Here is a 19,162-nt window from a genome sequence, read left to right on the forward strand (position 1 = left end):
TATTATTAATATTATTTTTAATATTGGTACTTTTTTAAAAGTAAAATATTAAATGTTCATTACATTAGGTACCTACCTAACCAAATTATGATATTATAATAATCATTATTCATTTTTCTTCATAAATTCTCAATAGCATGATACTTTTTACTGTAGAGTAAAGTATGTAGAATGTGAATAATAATATGTAGTAGGTATATGATACTAATGATGATAAATAGTACCAGCGTGTTGTTTTCTATCGAAAAATACTCAAGTATTCAAGTTAAATAAATATCGTTGCTGTTATTATATTCTATAAAATATATTTATATGTTGAATAAAAAAAACTTGTGAACTATTGTTAATATACAACAATTGTTGTATCAAGTTTTATATATTACCATCGTCGTGATGGTACCATGTACCTACCAAATAACAAACCTACAACACAGAGCGATTATTATTAAAGAAACAAGGGGGCCGTAGCGTAAATAGTAAATACGTAGGTATATTTATGGTTAACACTTAACTGGACTGTGGTAGCTTATTTTAAGCATATTATATTTTAAAAATTCATTCTTTGTCTTTCTACTGTGCATCATCTGTAGGACCTATATAAAATTAATAATATGCCGTGTGTATCTGTAGGTATGTGAAAAAATATTTGTTCTAAATTTATTTTATAATTATCAATTATCGTTGATCAACCGAAGCTGACAAAGAATTGTTAAAATTGTCTGAAGTACCTATTTCTGTATACCTCTGATGTTTTGTCGGTGGTTTACTTATAAATGAGAATGGAAATTCGGGAAATTTGAGGTGCTAATTTATTAGAAAAAATATATCTAGTTCTAGTGGGTACCTATCAAATAATATAAATACAAAATAAAAATTGTCCATAATTTTACAATCGTATTCGCGGTGGTATTTTTTAGCGTGCCTACACGCGATAAAAAGTGAAAAATGTGCCTTTGATTAGACAGCTATTTGTTTTACGATATTCAAGGGACGGACAACATTGAATAAATTAAGGCAATTATCCAGTTTAGAATTTATTCTAAAGTTAAAGTTATTATCTAGTTTTAGAATCTATTTGAAGAGGAGGATAACTGAAGTAAAATGAAGAAGTTACAGTGTTACTCCTCTAATATAATATCTACTATTGTTGAAAGTTACATTGCATTGGAAACAATTATTTACCAAAGGAATATGTATTGTTTATAAGAACTTAAAATAATTTATAAGATAAAAACTATATAAGTATATAACAATACATATAAGTAATAAATAATTTTAAATTATATACCGTACCTATAGTTTTATAATAATAATTATTATTAATCCATTTATCAGTTGGCACTTGTATTACCTAGTTTAAACTATAACACTGACTACTGAATATCAAAATGAAGTTATATAGTATATTGTAACATTTTACCGGTTTATACAGATAGTATAATAGTCGAACAAAATCCAAAACCTCTCAAAAATACTGAAATGTACAAAATATTGAAAGGGTAAGGTACCTACAATAAATGCTAAACAGATTATACTTACGCGTGATTAACTGTCTATCGGTGTTATTTGTGGGTATACAACTTTTATTATTATATTATTTTATACAAATGCATGGATTTGACACATTCATAATATATTCAGGTTAGGTACCTATGCTGCTATGCGTAATGTTATATGCGTCGTAAGCTTCATACGTTTTCCATTAGAATTCCTCGTACTTAATTATTGGTGCTAAGTTTGGACTTGAATCTCAAATATTATATTGTACCACTTTGTAACATAGTACAGTGTAGACCTAATAATTTAAATATTTCTAGTCGATAGGATTACAGTTGATACCATTATTATTCAAATACAATAATCAATTAATGAATTACCACTTATATGGATTTAACTACAACTTTAAATGAACGATGCTCATGAAATTGTGAACATTCATATCGCATGAAAGTATGATACGATGTAAATATAAGCTTCAGTTCAAATCTGTACAAGTTATTGTTTTTAAATGTTAACACACAACAGAAAGATTAATTGCAGTGGACTAATGTGCAAATACAAGACCCACATTGTTGTTTAATGATCTGCAATAATGGAGGGGATTTATTATTCTCCCTCGTCTTCAATAAAAATGATTCTAAAACAAAATACACAAACATTTTTTTCTCGAAAACAACGACGTTATCTGAGTGTTTTCAATTCAATAAATCGTCTAATGGGTTTTGACAATATGGCTACATGGTATATTGACTTGGACGTCGAAAATATTTAACCATTTGGAAATTTGGTGTAATTTCTATAGCTAACAATTTTAGATTATAAAATAATATTTAATGTCTAAATAACAGCGAAAAATGTTTAATTGTTGACCTATGGCTAATGTGATTGAAATACTATTTCGTTATCGGAGCATAAATCAATTTTAGATTTGAATTTCCGTTTAGAATATTTTCCATTGATATTTAATTAGTTGGACATATATGTTAAACATTATTGCTTAAGTGTAGATTGGGTACTTAATTCATTAATTGAATAAATTGTTCCTAACGTAAAATGTTGATAAATTAAATTAAAAGAGAACCATAATAAAAATTTTGATAGGTCCTAAAATTTACAATTTCTTATTATCTATGACTGTACTTATATTATTTTATTATATTCAAAGGACAACATTTTATTATATTTGAATAATGTGTATAAAAAATACATTTTATTTTGGAAGTAAAATTGTTTTTTTTTTAGGTTTTTAATTGGTTATTAATTAAAATTATTTTTTTTAGATATTCTTACGAAATATAACAACTAGGTACCTTATTATAGGATTATATTTATCCTCTTACATTATTTAATGTAGTCACTAATCTGATACTTACGTGTATTAAAAGAATCAACTTGAATAATATTAATTGTGTAATACTGTCATTGTTTAATGCAGTCTTTCAACATTTCTCTGCATTTGAAATTACCTTGTTTAAAATATGTTTGTATTATTGCATTTGAAACTTATAATGGTATATATTTTTAAGAGAAGATCTTATAAACAATACCTTTATAAATTATTAGTTGGTTGATTGATTTTTATTTTTATCTTTAAATTCTATGGATAATGATCTTAAAATAATTGTTGATAGTAAAGTTAGTGTTAAACATGATAAAGTCAATAAAACATAACAACATTTGAATACGATGATATACTCGCAATTTATCCACATCTTAGTTTTTAAAGTACCTTAACCGTAATATCTCAACAAGTTAGAAAAACATAATATTATAGAAGTTTGAGATCATGGATCGTTTACGTGAGCCATAAGCTACTTATAAGAAACTTAAAAACAACGGTCTATTTGTATTGTAGCAATATAACTGGTTATAATATTAAAAAGAAACTAATTTTGGATAAAATCCTTTAAGATTAAAAACAAATTATTTTATAGGTAGTAAGTTTATAATTTATTTATGAGATAACACGGAATAACGTCGATTTAAGTAATCACACTTAACAATAGTAATATAATATGTTGTATATAATAAATTATTAAAACAATAATATTTATACACCAATATATATATATAGAAACATCAAACCAAAGAATTAGCTTATAAATAATAGTATTGTATAATATAATATTGAATAGTCAAACATAAATAATTAATGTTTAACATTTATAACAATAATAATTATAATGATTATAGTTTTTAACAAATTTTAAATCCAATTGTTGATATAATTTATAATTATACTATAACTTAATTTTTAGAGAAAAAAAAATGGAATTTTATTTATTAGGCTTATAGACTATGTTCAACAACAACTAGGTATACCTATGTCCTATAGGTAGTTGAAAAAAAAACATATCATAAGGTAATTTAATACCTAATTGTATGCAACTAATTAAATACTATAATGGTTCCTTCATAATTATTACACAGTATACATAATAATATATTATTAATACCTATGAATTGATTACTTTTAAATAATATAACAATACTGATATAGTGATATACAGAGCCACGACTAAGGGTTATCTTTATCAACTTATTCATGAATCGCCAGTTCAGTACGATGTATTCATGGAATTGATCGTAATACACCTCCAACGATTTAAATATGATATGCATAAACCTTGTTGTAGCACTGATATGATGTGTCATTAAACACTTAGTTACCAAATACTTATAATTTTATTAATTAACAGATATTAATTTAATAATTTACTACCTGTTAATTTTTTATTTAAATTATACAAAATCTATGTACGTATATTTAGTAAATGTATTACGGAATAACTTAATCTTAAATTTAAGTTTCTGCACATTACACACATATCTTTAGTTTTAATATACATAGACGAATCCGTTTCTATTATTTCGCGATTCAATAGTAAGTACATTTAAAAAAAAAAATGCCAGTCATAGTTCTATAATATATATATAAATAGTTAGGTATAGGAATTAGATTGAAAAAAAAATAAATATTTTATCACCATACAATTAGGTATACGAGGAACATATGGATTGCGCGTGTTATTTTTTGGATATAAATACTGCATAGTTCTAAAAAAAAAGTTATTGATGTATGTATTACATTGTTATTCAATTGATTTTTAATTAAATCTCAATGTTACTATTTAGTATTTACACTGATAAATAGAAACATTAATTGAATCAACATATTTTTATTTTTTCCTGAATTTAAATATAATTGAGACTGGTTTGTGAATATTACTCAAAGTTATAAATTTACTCAAGTGTTTAGTTGTTCATTTTTTTAATATAAATGAACAATTATTTTTAGACAAATAGAAAAAAGTGAACATTTAAATTAGTATCTTGAACAATTCTGAAATATCACTTAAATGTTATAATTTATTTTAATTGGAAAACTTGTAAGTTAAATAATGCTTGTAATAATATTATGTTCAAACGAATAAAAATTATGTTTAAAATTCTGTAGAAATAAAAAATAATCATCATGGAATTGTTTTGGTGATTTTTTTACAGAAAGATGAGTTTTATTTGTTGTTTACATTTTCCAATTTTTTTAAAGTAGGTAGTCTAAAACAATAACAATATTATAGGATTATAGGTTATATTATGAGCAATAGTTTTTGAATCGCATTTTATTTACGGATGTTTAAGAAGTCTTAAAACACACACACAGAAAACACTTTAAAAACGTCACGCAATAATTACGTGCTATAAATATATTACCTACCTATATAGCTATACAAGGAATTGTGGGATTGTGGTGGTAAAAGTGACACGCATAGTTCTAAGGTAATGGGTTTACCGGTTAGGAACTTTTATACTAATAGCGAGTAGACAGCTGCGGGGCAAAAAGACACTGTCTAGTTGTTTACTAACGACGATACCGTCGGACCTTTAAAACGTACCTAATACATATATTTTATTTTTTTTTTTCTAGACGAGATTTTCGGGGGGAGCGTTCAACATGCGATTTTGACAGGCGTTCGATAGCAATACGCCGCCGGACCCGTTAGAGACGATGAACGTCATCGTCGTCGAACTGCTGACGGTCGAGGCCCTCTTGCCTTTGTTCATGACCGTATCGGCGATGATCGATGGTCGGGCCAACCTGAAAACATAAAACACGGCCGAAAATCGATTAACAGTATACAACGACAAGTGACAACGGTGACAAAACAATAATTAACGACGTTCGCCGCAGACGACAATGACACCGTAGAAAGATCAGATGTAGGTATTTCATAAGGGCATAATATAATGTATACCTAACCTACGCGTTGTCACTAGTTTATTGTTTGTCGCAGTCGAATTTAAATCTCGATATTAATAATGCTGATTATCTAAGATTTTAATTCGTCCGGTTTCTGTGTTTTATATTATATAGATATATAACTAGTAATTAACTGCCATATATTATAATATTATGTAGCTTATTGACTTGCATATATCTAATATGTCTGTGCTATCTATACATAAATTACCGTTTTAAGACGACTTGCGATATTGTTTTGAGGACACTTATATATTAAGTATAACGTGATAACTGATAGGTACGGAATGGTTCATAGTTATAAACTGAGTGTCTTATTAAAGGCCCGTGTTCCAAAAATAATCCATTTTTAACAACGTGAACAAATATTATACATACTGCACCGGAAAATCTTCGTTCACGAAATTAATGAAAAACAAAATCAAATATAGTTCAGTTACCTATAAGAGGTATTGTGCTGAATAAAATATAAGCCATTTCCTTCAACGCTTTTACCGCAGATTATTAGCGTTAGCTGAATATTATTATTTCTGGAAAATCTAAGCTATCGACTCGTATTGAAAATTACTTTGCAGATATTATTATATCAGATAAGAGATTATTGATCTAATTAATTTAAAGTATTAAACACTTAAACCAATAACCTTCCGAAAGATCTTTCAGCAACAATGGCATATTTACGGGGGGAGGGGGTCAAGGAGATCAATACCCTCCATAGGCTATATATTATAATATGCACACATTTTTGGAGTACCAACTTAAAGGCATCTAACTTTAAGGGCGGGGCTACTAGATAAAATAATACCCCCCCCCCCCCCCCCAATACAAAAACCTAAATACGCCACTGTTCGGCACTATCCGAAACGTATATGTTTATTCTTAATCAACAATCGTCATCAATAAAAAAGGCCATGTGTATGATTTGATAACAAACAAAATAATAATGTTGTAGAATTGTTTACACTACATAATAATTAATTATTGCGATTATCAAGCAATGTAACGAATTCACAACAGGCAAGTCCAATATTAATAATACATAGGTACCTAATAAAACAAATATTGCGACGTGAGATGCATGAGTCAAATTATTAAGTAAATATTTCAGGTATAAAGCATAAAATAATAATACCGTCACTGAATGCAATTTAGATGCTGAGCGGATGAACGTATTTACCTATTAGGTACCTATACAATGATTTTTTTTTGATTTTTTTCCATCTGCCATCGCCTTTTAGAGCAGAAATAATTATTGGTTTTTTAACTTTGGGGGTGATTTTTGCTAGCAAATTGGACCTAGTTACTACTTTGAAGAGGAAAAATATAAATTATTAATACTTTTTAAAATAACCGAGAAAAAAATTGGTGCAACTCAAAAACAAATAACTGTATAAATGAAATGTTCACCAAATATTTATGATTGCATTTTTATAACATCATGGTATAATTCTAAGAGTTAAAGAAGTTGGCTATTGATTTTCCTATATAAATCTAATATAAATTTATATATTATCAAAAACTTAAAAATGTCCATATAAAGTTATTATTACTGGAATTAAAAAAAAAATTTAAGGTAAAATCACAATGATTTTTTATGAGCGTTTGAAGTTATTCAAAATTATAAAAATTTTTCGTAGTTGAAAATTCTTAAAATATTTAATATTCATATAATTTGGAAATTTAATAGAAAGTTCTTCATACATAGTTCATACTTAACCAAAAAATAAAATTATGTATAAACACAACTTTCTTAAAGACATATTAATTTTAAATGTTCGCGATATTATATATTATATATTTTTAAACAAAGAATAACGGTTTTAGTTATTTTTTTTTTTTATAATTAAAAATTTAATTCGTTGATACTTGAAACTTTTAACGTATACTTTATTATATTTTATTCACTAAATTGCATATTAAATATAATGTTTCGGCAGAAATTGATTCAACAAACTATACATAACTAATATTCAAATAAATTACTCTAATTGCAGTCCGTTATATAATATCAATATAATCTATATAATATATATAGGTAGGTATACATACATTTGTTTCCGATTGTCTGTTTCTTGGTCTTCTACAGACTCAAAAATTTCTGAAACTACTTTTTAATAAAAGTTATATCAATAGATTTCTAGAGACTAGGAGTGTTACTACTTTTTTTTTCAACGCCTATATGTTGTTACAAAGTACCTCACATATAAATTTAATTCTGGTCCACTCTAATCGAACATTTTTTTTGATTATTTAAATGGTTGCCATTGTTTACATATAATAATGTATATAATAGTTATTAAGATTGGATATAATTTTCTGTGTCTATCTTACCTAGATAAATATATAATATAAAAAATTAATCTTCTTTTTTTGTTTTTGTAAAATATTATAATGTATTTTGGGACGGATACGAAATAAGATTTATATGTGTTGTTAATTGCTTAGCAACCTAGCCAACTATCCATTCTTCAATGTTTTTCCTTAAAGCGGTTCACGTCCGTCAGTCATTCGTCAGTAAACTGTCATTGTGACACCGCGTAAGTTTTTCGTTTCGCTTATATAATTTACAACACTAACATTTTCAAGAAACTGATCCATGAGTTTCCTAAAAATTCAATTTTGTATGGTGGCATAACACATGCAGGGTTCTGCTAATAAGAATAATAATGTATATTATGTAATTAATAAATTAATTTAAACTTAATTGTAAATACAATCATTTATATTAAACTTTCAATTAGGATAATTTAGTCTGTATCTCTCCATATGTATACTGACATCTAGAGCAATAGCGAAGCCAGTCTATAATTTAAAATGAATGCGGGGAAAAAAAAAACGTTGGTAACTGACTCGAGAATGGCTGGTCCAATTTGGCTCGTTTTAAAAAAAAAATGTTGTGATAGTCCTAATGAGGTTTTTACGGAATGAATCAATGAAAACTTGGAAAAGTTGCCCAGAAGAGATGCTCACGCAAGGATTTAGAGACTTACGTTGGAAATAGAACATTTTTTTTTTGTTTATAAATGGTTGCTCTTGGTTACCTGGGGACACGAGGCAAAAGCATACAATCAAATCGAAGCGTTTATGGCCTCGAATAAAGAAACTATATATTTTAAAACAAATATGAGAGCTGAATGTATGTCTGTAGCTTATATATACTCAAAAGCTACTTGACCGATATTGTGAACATTTTAAATTGTTCTTAGAGTCATTAAGGAAGTTTAGTTTGAACCACGTCCGATGTATACAAAGTGCTATATCGGCTATATCCAATCCGCCACTGACACACTGTCCATCGAGGTACGCTGACTGAGGTACCTACACTAAAAGCGAGATACACATAAATAGCGCTATAATTTTTAATTTTTACGGGCAAAGTTGGGTAGTTTACGGTTAAACATTGATTTTGATTTATTCGAAGTTAATAGACTCAAAACCTAATGGCCATTTTCAATAAAAATGATATCAATAGATTCCTTGAGACTCGGAGGGGGTTTTAAGATTCGTTTTTCCATCAGTGTTTCTATAGGATATTAATATTCACATATTATACATTTTGTTTCGGCTCACAAATTCGAACATTTTTTATTTGTTTTTATATAGGATTGTCATTAGTTACAAGTAATAAAATAGTTATTATGATTGAATAATGGATAAATTATTGTCTATATTCAATATTGTATTATATATTAAGGATAATTAAGTTATTCCATATAAATGTAAAATTGAGTAACGATAGATAGGTCGATCATAATAGATAGTCGGATGATATAGTCATATAGATATTATTAGTAGGATTATATATTAGTGACACATATGCAAATACACCGTTTTTGACCAATTGGCACCAAATATTGCTCCCATGTTATTTGGAACTCCGGACAGATCGTAATTAAGAGTATAAGAAATAAAAACATAAGTCATGAGTAACAGCTATTATGTATAAAAGGCAAAGTTTATTTCTCAGGCTTATAGAATCAAAAAAATACTCGACTGATTTTGATGATTGAAAGGAGGTTTGGATAATAAGTTGGACGTGTTATTTTAGAGTGGCTTAACTGATATTAATAGTATTAAAAACATAACCACATATTATTCGATTATTAGTGCTTGCGATTGCAGGTTCCCAAAAGAATAAAAATATATTTATACCGCCGCAATAAGCGGATTTCACATCTGAGATTCGTGTATTTACAGGCAAAAACGGGTAATGTACTAATATACGTTAAACGGGTCATAAAATATAAGCCAAATGTATGGAATGATTTATCATTATCGTGTTAAATCATTATTTAATGTTATTTACCTATAATTTATTATTATTTAGTAGGTATACAATTATTATTTGTTTACAAATTTACGAATGTTACTAAACATTTAAAAACTGATAGTATTAGGTTAATTAATAATAATTCAAAACCGAAAAATGGCACCGTTGTTGTGTCGAGTTATTTGTCAATGACTGTATATTGTTACTCAGTTACCAAGACATTTAAGTATGCCATTATCGGGGATGCATCATTCAGCGGAGGTCACGCGAAAATTTGCTTACGACATATTTCAAGCGCGATTGTTCTTTCGCTCATACGCGGGTCTCGTTGAAAACATGAAAACGATAGAGATTTACATAATACGAATTTAAGCGATTTTCGTGGGCGTTAATATGTAAAGTCAGAGATGGTTTTAATGACCCGAAACCCGCATCGCTGCATTATAATATTATAATAATATAGTTGCGCGATGGGTATAGGCTGAATCATTGGAACATCTTGCCGGAAGTTTTCGTCGCGAAGGACTATGTAGCTGTATTTGTGGATAAGTAAACACATAGGTATTACTTATTAATGTACGGACAATGCGCACCGTAGTTAATGCGAGTGGATATTATTATGGTCAAACGTCAAACTGATATTATAATTTATATATTTACCTTTAATGATATTTTCGTTGAGGTGCGTGATACACAATTCCCGGACAAACAACCATGCATAAACATAACAACTTTGAACTTACGCTGATGTATTAAATTAAACACGTATATGTCATATTATATAAATACATGAAGAAAAAAATGTAAAAACGTTAAAAAATAATATTATATTATACATTATACCTATAATAGGCCACATCTGCCGATATTTAAAGGATCAATAAAAAAATAGCTCTAAAAAAAGTAATTTGTGTTTTCATAACAGTCATAATATTATAATATAATATTACGTTGGCCTCGGCATAATACCACGATTGTGACGAAAGAAAATACGAAACACCGAACGTTATTTTACGAATCTGATTTTTACAGTTGGCTTGATGATTGGCATGGACATAAATTAGTCTTTGGACTTTTTTTGTGTCTCATTCCCCACGGGAAAGGGATTCATATCGACGGAAAATAATAAAACGTGTGATCAGGTTTTTCCCCTTAACGTACTTTTAATAATTTTCAACAGCGGTGACGACTACCGGATGAAAATATATAATATATATATTATACGAAGTGTTCCGTTAAACTGGATTCAATATTTTTTTTTTTTTTCATAATCAGAAGCAGAATACTTTTATAAAAACTTTGATGCATAAATATCAAACATCGGGCTATTTTTTTTTTTATTAATAATTATTTAAAGTTTAGATTGTGGAGTAGTGGACCACAACTTTTAAAGGGTATCCTCTATACCCTTTGCTATTTTATTCCACTCATCCAAACTTTAAGCGATTATTGAAAAAAAAAAAACTTTTTGTTCAATTTAATTCAATATTTGTACATAAACATTTTTAGAAAAGTATTCTGCTTTCATGTAAAAAATATAAAATGCCTAAAAAAGTTACTATAGTCAAAAATTTAATTTTTTCGTAAATCTGTAAGTAAAACTATAAGTACATAAAAACTCGCTGAAATTTACTTGTATAATGTGTGTGGCCAGTTTAACGGAGATCACCACGTACACAGCAATATACGCGTGATATGTATGTAGACGTGGAATACCTTAGATCTGGTTTTCTGAACATAAATTATTGTGGTTGTAACGGACACACAACAAAAAACTAAAACTGTACTAAATATTACCGGCAAAAAGCTTTCGGGATCTAGTGATGTTAAAAACAACAATTCGTGTCTATATATTATAATATATTTAAGGTCGGAATAATACGAATGCGTTTTCACTAGCTTTCTGATAAAGATGCCCTGTAAACCATACCACCGCAGTGATAAACTGATTTACCGATCGGTAGATTCTTTTACAGTTTGTTTTTATATACCTAACCTGACCCTATATTCTCTGGTCATGTGGTAAATTGGACTATTTCTGCGAAGGTAATAATTGTGTGTTTCGTTCTACACTATAATCAAACAACGCCGTTAATACACGCATTGCAATTACCACGTTTATTTGACACGACCGATTTCGATTAAAAAATCAATTGAATGCAGATTTCAATAACAATAATATTGATTAAAAAATACGACGAGACAAAACTACACTCGTAAAATGAAATAGGATATCACGCAGACATATTCCGCTTATATAGGGAAGTAGCGATTATAATTTATTATTATATGTAGATACCTATAGTAATATTATTATTAGTAGTATTATTACCTATTACCTATCATATTCAGAGCCTAGAGGGGTAAAAGTGTAAAACCATATTTTTCATTTTAAGAGCACAATTGCGTATAATTATTTTTGACTTGTAGTATAAAAAAAGTAATCCTCCAAGTACGTATGACGTAATTTCATAGATACTAATTTGGCTCCAAAACTGTATTTTATTTTAATTAAACAACTATCAAAATATATAAAATTATAAGTTTTTTGCAAGTTTTGAAAAAAATCTAACAATGTCATATGGGTAGAATTTAAATTAATTTATATTTTACTCACTGAATAACCATATAAAATCAAACACACCAATTAAACATCACAATATATCATTGAGATAATTATTTTTAAAAAAAATGTACCTATTTAATTAAAAAATGGAAAATTAATAAGTGTTGTATATAAATATATAATGTACAATATGGTTAAGTTAAAGTTTTTATTAATAATTTATAAAGAAAAATTCCTTGGAATATAATATAGCCAATTGTAAATAAATACAAGAAAATATTTTTGTGGATATTATACATCTATTATTACATAATTTAATTTAAGTTTGAATACGTTTCAAATCAGATTATTGGAAAGAGCCTTTTTATAATCTTTTGATTCACAGAGCGCTGAACTAAATTTTACTAGCAGACGCAAGGAATCCAAAAAGTATCTACCCACACAAACAATAAAAACAGAATCGTGGTGGACTTCACCTTAAAATACATACAAAAATATTTCATTTATTAGCATTAATTAAAAATGGATAGTCCTTCTGATGTATGCATGTATAGTTGGTTTCGAGTATACCACTTAAATAGGTTCCTGTAATATATGTGTTGAATTTGAATTCTATAATAAATCGATAATGATCGCATACGAAAATCGGTGTTGAGTGGCAATTTCTGCCTTTATTTCTAAGGATATTGAATTGTATTTATATTACTATTAGTTTATTTGATCTCAAATGTCATACGAAATATATTTGACCTGATTTTTATTTTTATTTTTTGAATTGTATATCTGTAACATATATATGTTTTTTACCTGAATACACTTTGAGAATTAATGAAAATAGTGGGCTGTATTAGGTGCCATACTATCCGTATATGTAAGTAATTTACTTGGATTAAATGTAAATGAAGAGTTATTAGCTATTGAAGTTGATATAAATATATTCTTTGAAGATAACAATTAGAAAGATTTAGAAATTAAGGTTAATTAGTAATTTGAGTCTTTCAATTATTGAAAAACGTAATAAAAAAATAGTATATCATTAGATTTAATGGGAAGTCGGTTGAATGTTTATATTAATTTTTCATAAAATATAACTATTTTAAACAGATGCCACTTAAATTGCAAGCCAATATAATATATAGTAAGTAAAGGACGATAAATAGATAAATATTGCAAGACCAATAGATAGACATTATATAATAATATAGCATAATATTATTATAAAACTTAAACCATCGTAAAAATAACAAATTTAAAATAATATAATTGCTTATTTCAAACACCACAATAAATCGATAATATATATATATATATATATAATTATACCTAAGAGGGTGTATTATTATAGACAAAATAATTGGATGAAAAATGTAAATCATAAAAATTGGAGGGATGCACCCCTTTGTATCCCCTACACTTCAATCGCTGACAATGTGATCAATTTTCAGTTTAATCAAAAGTCCACATAAAAGTTTTGGATAACTTGACTGCACTAAAATATGGAAAAAAAACTTTACAAACCACATCATTGTAAAACCAATAGCTTTTAAGTTTTTCTCAAATCTTATCGTACACAACACTCAAAAATAGTATTTAATCGTAATCCATCAATAGTTTGGAATCTTAATTGTAAGCGAGTTATTATAACTATTCGTAAGTCTTTAGTCTACATAATAATATATTATTAACATAAGTTGGTTTTCAGAGTATTAGCTATTATTCTATTAATTTCTTACATAATATATTAGGTATAAAGTATTTGTTTTATTTACATAATTACCAATTAATATTGAAATCTAAAAAAACCTTTAAGAAAGAATTAGTAACTAGAAAGTATAATATGCTATTAGTAATAGCCTATTACACATTTTTTATGTTTTAATAATTAATACTAAGTTTTACAATATTATTAAAATACGTCTCTAAGTATCTAACTTTAAATATTAGTACTACAAATAATTAAGTTTTAATTTTTTCGTTATATTATGTGCCTATAATGTTTATGATTATACCAGTAATAATGTGTTTTATAATAAAATTACAATAAAATCTACACGATTGAAGTTAATGTTAAAAGCACAAACAATTATTGTTGTTATGATATTATAATCATAAATAGTATATTGTTATCGACTACCACACATTTTTGATAATTCTTAATACATGTTTAATTTACCTTTGTAATTTGACTTTGAAATATCTAAAAATCGGTATGCAATAAATTAAACTATAAACAATATATATTCAAACTCAACGTGCTACCTATTATTCATAAAATGTTTTTGTACAATATGATGTATAAATAGATATATCTATTAAAAGCAAATCTCAGTTATACATAAAAACAACAAATAGTGCCACTAACGATCTCTGTATTATTTAAAATATCAAAACAAACTTCACGCCAACGTCTACTTTTTTAATTATTAGTATCGTATTGCATTTTGTTTTTTAAACCATAATTTGTATTGAACAATAATAATTGTACAGAACCTATAATACATTATAAGCACACAATTAATTTATGAACATTGTAGCTACCTAATTATAGGCTAGATCGATTTTTAGAAAGTAAAATATCCAACTCCATTATTATTTAGATAATACTAAGAATACTAATTGAACAACAATCTCAGTTCGAATCAACAGTGATCAAGTCTGTTCCAAGACAATTATTTCAATCAATTCAAATAAAGCATACTCATAAACTTCAAACACAAATTCACACGGATACGTTTTTTTAATTTAAATCATATAATATTATTTCTCAAACAATAACCAACTTCAACACAAATTATGCGGATGTTATTTGTCAAGTATTTCATTCTAAATGCGCTGAAATGTGATAAAAAAAAAAAATTAGCATTACCATAAGCTCTCTATGTACAAAGCGGTATGTATCAAAAGTGCATTCACTCTAGGCAAAAGCCTACCTTATATTCTAGGCGCATCCTGCAGTTTTCTGTTCGCCTATATGAACGCTGGGCCTAAAACATTAAAATGGAATGTTATTGCAACGTGCGCTCGATGTCTGATGGATCAAACTATAAAAATTACAATAAAATCTGAAGGTATATAATTATTTCTACTCAAAACGTTCAACATTAAAATTATTTGTGAATTGTTAACTGGTCGATAAACTGAAATTGATTTTTTTTTTTTTTAATACGCATAATATTATAATAACAATACTTAGGTATTTCAAACTAAATTCTTGATAAAGAAATGTTCTATAGTAATTATATACATTTATTTATGAAATAAAAAAATAATACATGTTTATTAAGAACTATGAGTTATCTTATGACCGTTGAAAATTAAACTATAATTTTAAACATACAATTCTAGTTTGTTTGTTTTTAGGTGCAGCCTTCTGCGTAGGTATGTACATTTAAATTGTAACACTTATCTTTGACACGTTTTAAATTAAAAACTTCATGTTTACGGATTTTATTATATGAATACATTTGGTTCACTACAACAAATAGATTTTGATAATATTATAATATATTTTTGATATGAAATTTACTAGTGATTTCATAGATATTAATATTTAATTAAAATCAGTTAAGAAGTGATCAATAATACAAAAAATTAGAAAAATTAGAAACAACATAATATAGCTTACATCTCATAATAATCACTAGATTTTTCATTATATTACTTTTAAATAAAAAAAACTTAGTGAGGAAAAGCACACTCACTCACTAACTATGTGCAGTGTGCAATGTGCATGCTAATTGTTTTTTGGTTTATATATACGTTAGGTATTATACCATTTTCACGACACATACAATTCGATTGAATCCGTGGCAATGAATTTCTCCAAAGCCTAACAACAGGTACATTGCTGTACAGTGTACCTACTTCATATATAGTTAGTGTATGAAAATATAAAAACTTTATTCTATATGAATGGTTTTCAACAGACATCGAATAATGTCGGTTGTTGTTCAGCGTACGTATTACCTATCATATATTGTGTATATTCAATCATACGGTGAACAATGATAGATTATAAATAATATATTACTCAAATAAATACCGTATATCACAATGTGATTTTATTAATTTGGATGGAATACTCAAACGTATTGTAATATATTCCTACAAGTTGCTGTAGTATTTTATTTTTATTTCAATACCAAGTGTAACCCAAAAATAAAAGGCAAACAGATGAAAATGGCAGTTGAGAACAACTCTCTCTACATTTTTTATAAATAATACTAAAGCATGGGAGAAAGGCGCTTTTCTTGTGAAACATTGGAATACACATGACTAACAACCGAACCGATACCGAACACTTCAAAAAATTCCTTACAGTCGCATAATGATGCGAAAATGAAATATTTTAATATTACCTATTTTCAAACGGCACCGATATTTGAAGAAAGTGGGGTGGGTTTGCGGGCATAGTTCCTACAGCTAATTTTTCAACAAGGAGATTAGGATGATTTATTTAGATCAGTGATTCCCAACCTTTTTTTACTCAACACCCCTTTTAGATTTTCTATAATCTCAAACCCCCACCCCTCCCCCTCGGGTTTTATAATTCTTAAATCTAATAAAATTAAACGCCCACTCAAAATTAAAAAATCTAACAAGGGGGCGTTACCGCCCTCGTTTGGAATAACTGATCTCGATATTGCCATATCAGCTGTTTCTTCTACATGACGCATATGCATACCATGGTCAATATTTTGCATTGTGACGTAGAAAGGATCATTTGTAATATGACGGAGAGTTTGGAATTAAAAAACTTGAATTTTTAATAGATTTTATTTTATATAGCATACCACCCACTTGGATACTGTACAGCTATAATAATAATGGTTTGAAAATATTTGCAAGCTTTATGTTAATATTGACTGTTGAAGACTTGGACAATAGTTTGTGAAGTAAAAAATGTCTATTGTTAAACAGTAATATTCTTTCGTATATTATATATTTATATGAAAACTTCAAGTTAATCCCCTGTAAAAAATAATGCTTAGATACTTGGTTTTTGTGAAATTAGGAATTTTTATGTTGTTGAAAATAACATTAGGACTTTGTCTTGGGAGAAGGTTATGTAGACAGATTTGGTCACTGTAATGCACCAGTTGGAGAATCAAATGGATAGTTTGTTTAGTTTTTTACAGCAATAAATGTATTTTTTGCGACAAGGGGGTTATTAAGAGTTGGTTGGTCTGATGATTAGATAGTAAAAAGAGAGAAGACGAAATTGCTCCACCAGGGACAACTATTTTACGAATTTTAAATTTATAGAGGGGATATAATTCACCTCAATATTTATAATTTAGTAAACACTAAATACACCAATAACCACTATAAAAATATATTTTTATTAAAAAAATTTAATCAACTCATACTCCCTAGTAAATAAAAATATATAAATTACAGGTATTACAGTTATTATATATCAATATAATATGAATCAATATTCCTATGAGTAATCAATTATATTATGAGTTATAACATAATACATTTTACATATAACTATTACTGAATTTCACTAAAATATTAATTTGGTATAGTTTTTAACATTTAAAATTGCTTCCATCAGTTATAACTTATAAGGCATTAAAAAAATAAGATGTTTATTTTTTTTATTGCAAAAAAAATGTTAACGAAAAAGGTATTTGTAGGTTGGTACATCAAAAGAGAAGTAGTTGGTCAGCTACAAATACATTGATCGAAAAATGAACAATTTATAAGTTAGAAAAAATATTACGAATTTATCGTACTTATCTAATTTTAAAAATCTGAAAAATCTGAAAAAAATTTTAGGGCAAAACTACCGTACCAAACTTGAACACCAAAATAAATCGTCATTTTTTGTATTCTATTAAACATTATATTATATACATCAAAGGTAATAAATAACTACGAGTTTGCGATAATTTAACATAAAAAGTTATGGAAACACGTGTAGTAATGGATTGCGTCTGATACATAAAAGTATTTATATATTGACACAAGAAAAAAATCTACCGTGATAAAGAAAAAATGACCTTAAAATATATTATTGTAAAAATTACTTTTACTTAGGCACTTAATTATTAGGTAAGTATGGGATTCTATTGATTTTAAAGAAAAAAATAACATGGGAATCATGGGTATTATACGTCTCTAAAATGTAGTTATTTAAAATTGAATGTTAGAAATAGGTACCTATTTTAATTTTCACCGTATATTTCATGCTCAGAAACCACATTTTTCACATAACTTCCAGGCCCTGAGGGTAATAAATCTTATCTGATTTATTATTCACCCGGTTAAGAAAGAATTTTGTTGATATAAGAATTATCGAACTCTATTACATGGAAAAGGTTAAATACCGATTCACTTTTGCTAATGTTTTTGAATTTAAGATGGAAATAATAATCGTATAAGATAATTTAATTAAAATTCAAAAGGAAATTTGAATTTAACTTAATTTATAAAAATTACAAACAATTCTAAGATCTATTCTGAAAAATAACACCTTTTTTGATACATTTTATACATTATTTGGTGAATGGCATGTACCTAACTACACTTATTTACACTGAGTCGTTTAATTATA

The 19,162-nt window shown here is 27.1% G+C and overlaps 1 protein-coding gene across 5 annotated transcripts in view; it reads right to left on the reverse strand.

Moving 5' to 3' along the window:
• Window positions 1–3,905: 3,905 nt before the first annotated feature.
• The window catches only part of LOC100572659 (diuretic hormone receptor), a 106,569-nt gene continuing 91,312 nt past the window's right edge, over window positions 3,906–19,162 (reverse strand). For 3 of the 5 annotated variants that reach the window (XM_029491800.1, XM_016804919.2, XM_008185522.3), the window contains exon 12: window positions 3,906–5,599. In XM_029491800.1, the coding sequence (XP_029347660.1) occupies window positions 5,425–5,599 (175 nt within the window). In that variant the 3' untranslated portion in view covers window positions 3,906–5,424. Of the gene's footprint in view, window positions 5,600–15,527; window positions 15,582–19,162 lie in introns of all 5 variants that reach the window. The other 2 variants (XM_016804921.2, XM_016804920.2) reach the window with 1 other exon arrangement.

The sequence above is a fragment of the Acyrthosiphon pisum genome, chromosome A3 (genome assembly GCF_005508785.2).
Source record: "Acyrthosiphon pisum isolate AL4f chromosome A3, pea_aphid_22Mar2018_4r6ur, whole genome shotgun sequence".
Lineage (NCBI taxonomy): Eukaryota > Metazoa > Arthropoda > Insecta > Hemiptera > Aphididae > Acyrthosiphon > Acyrthosiphon pisum.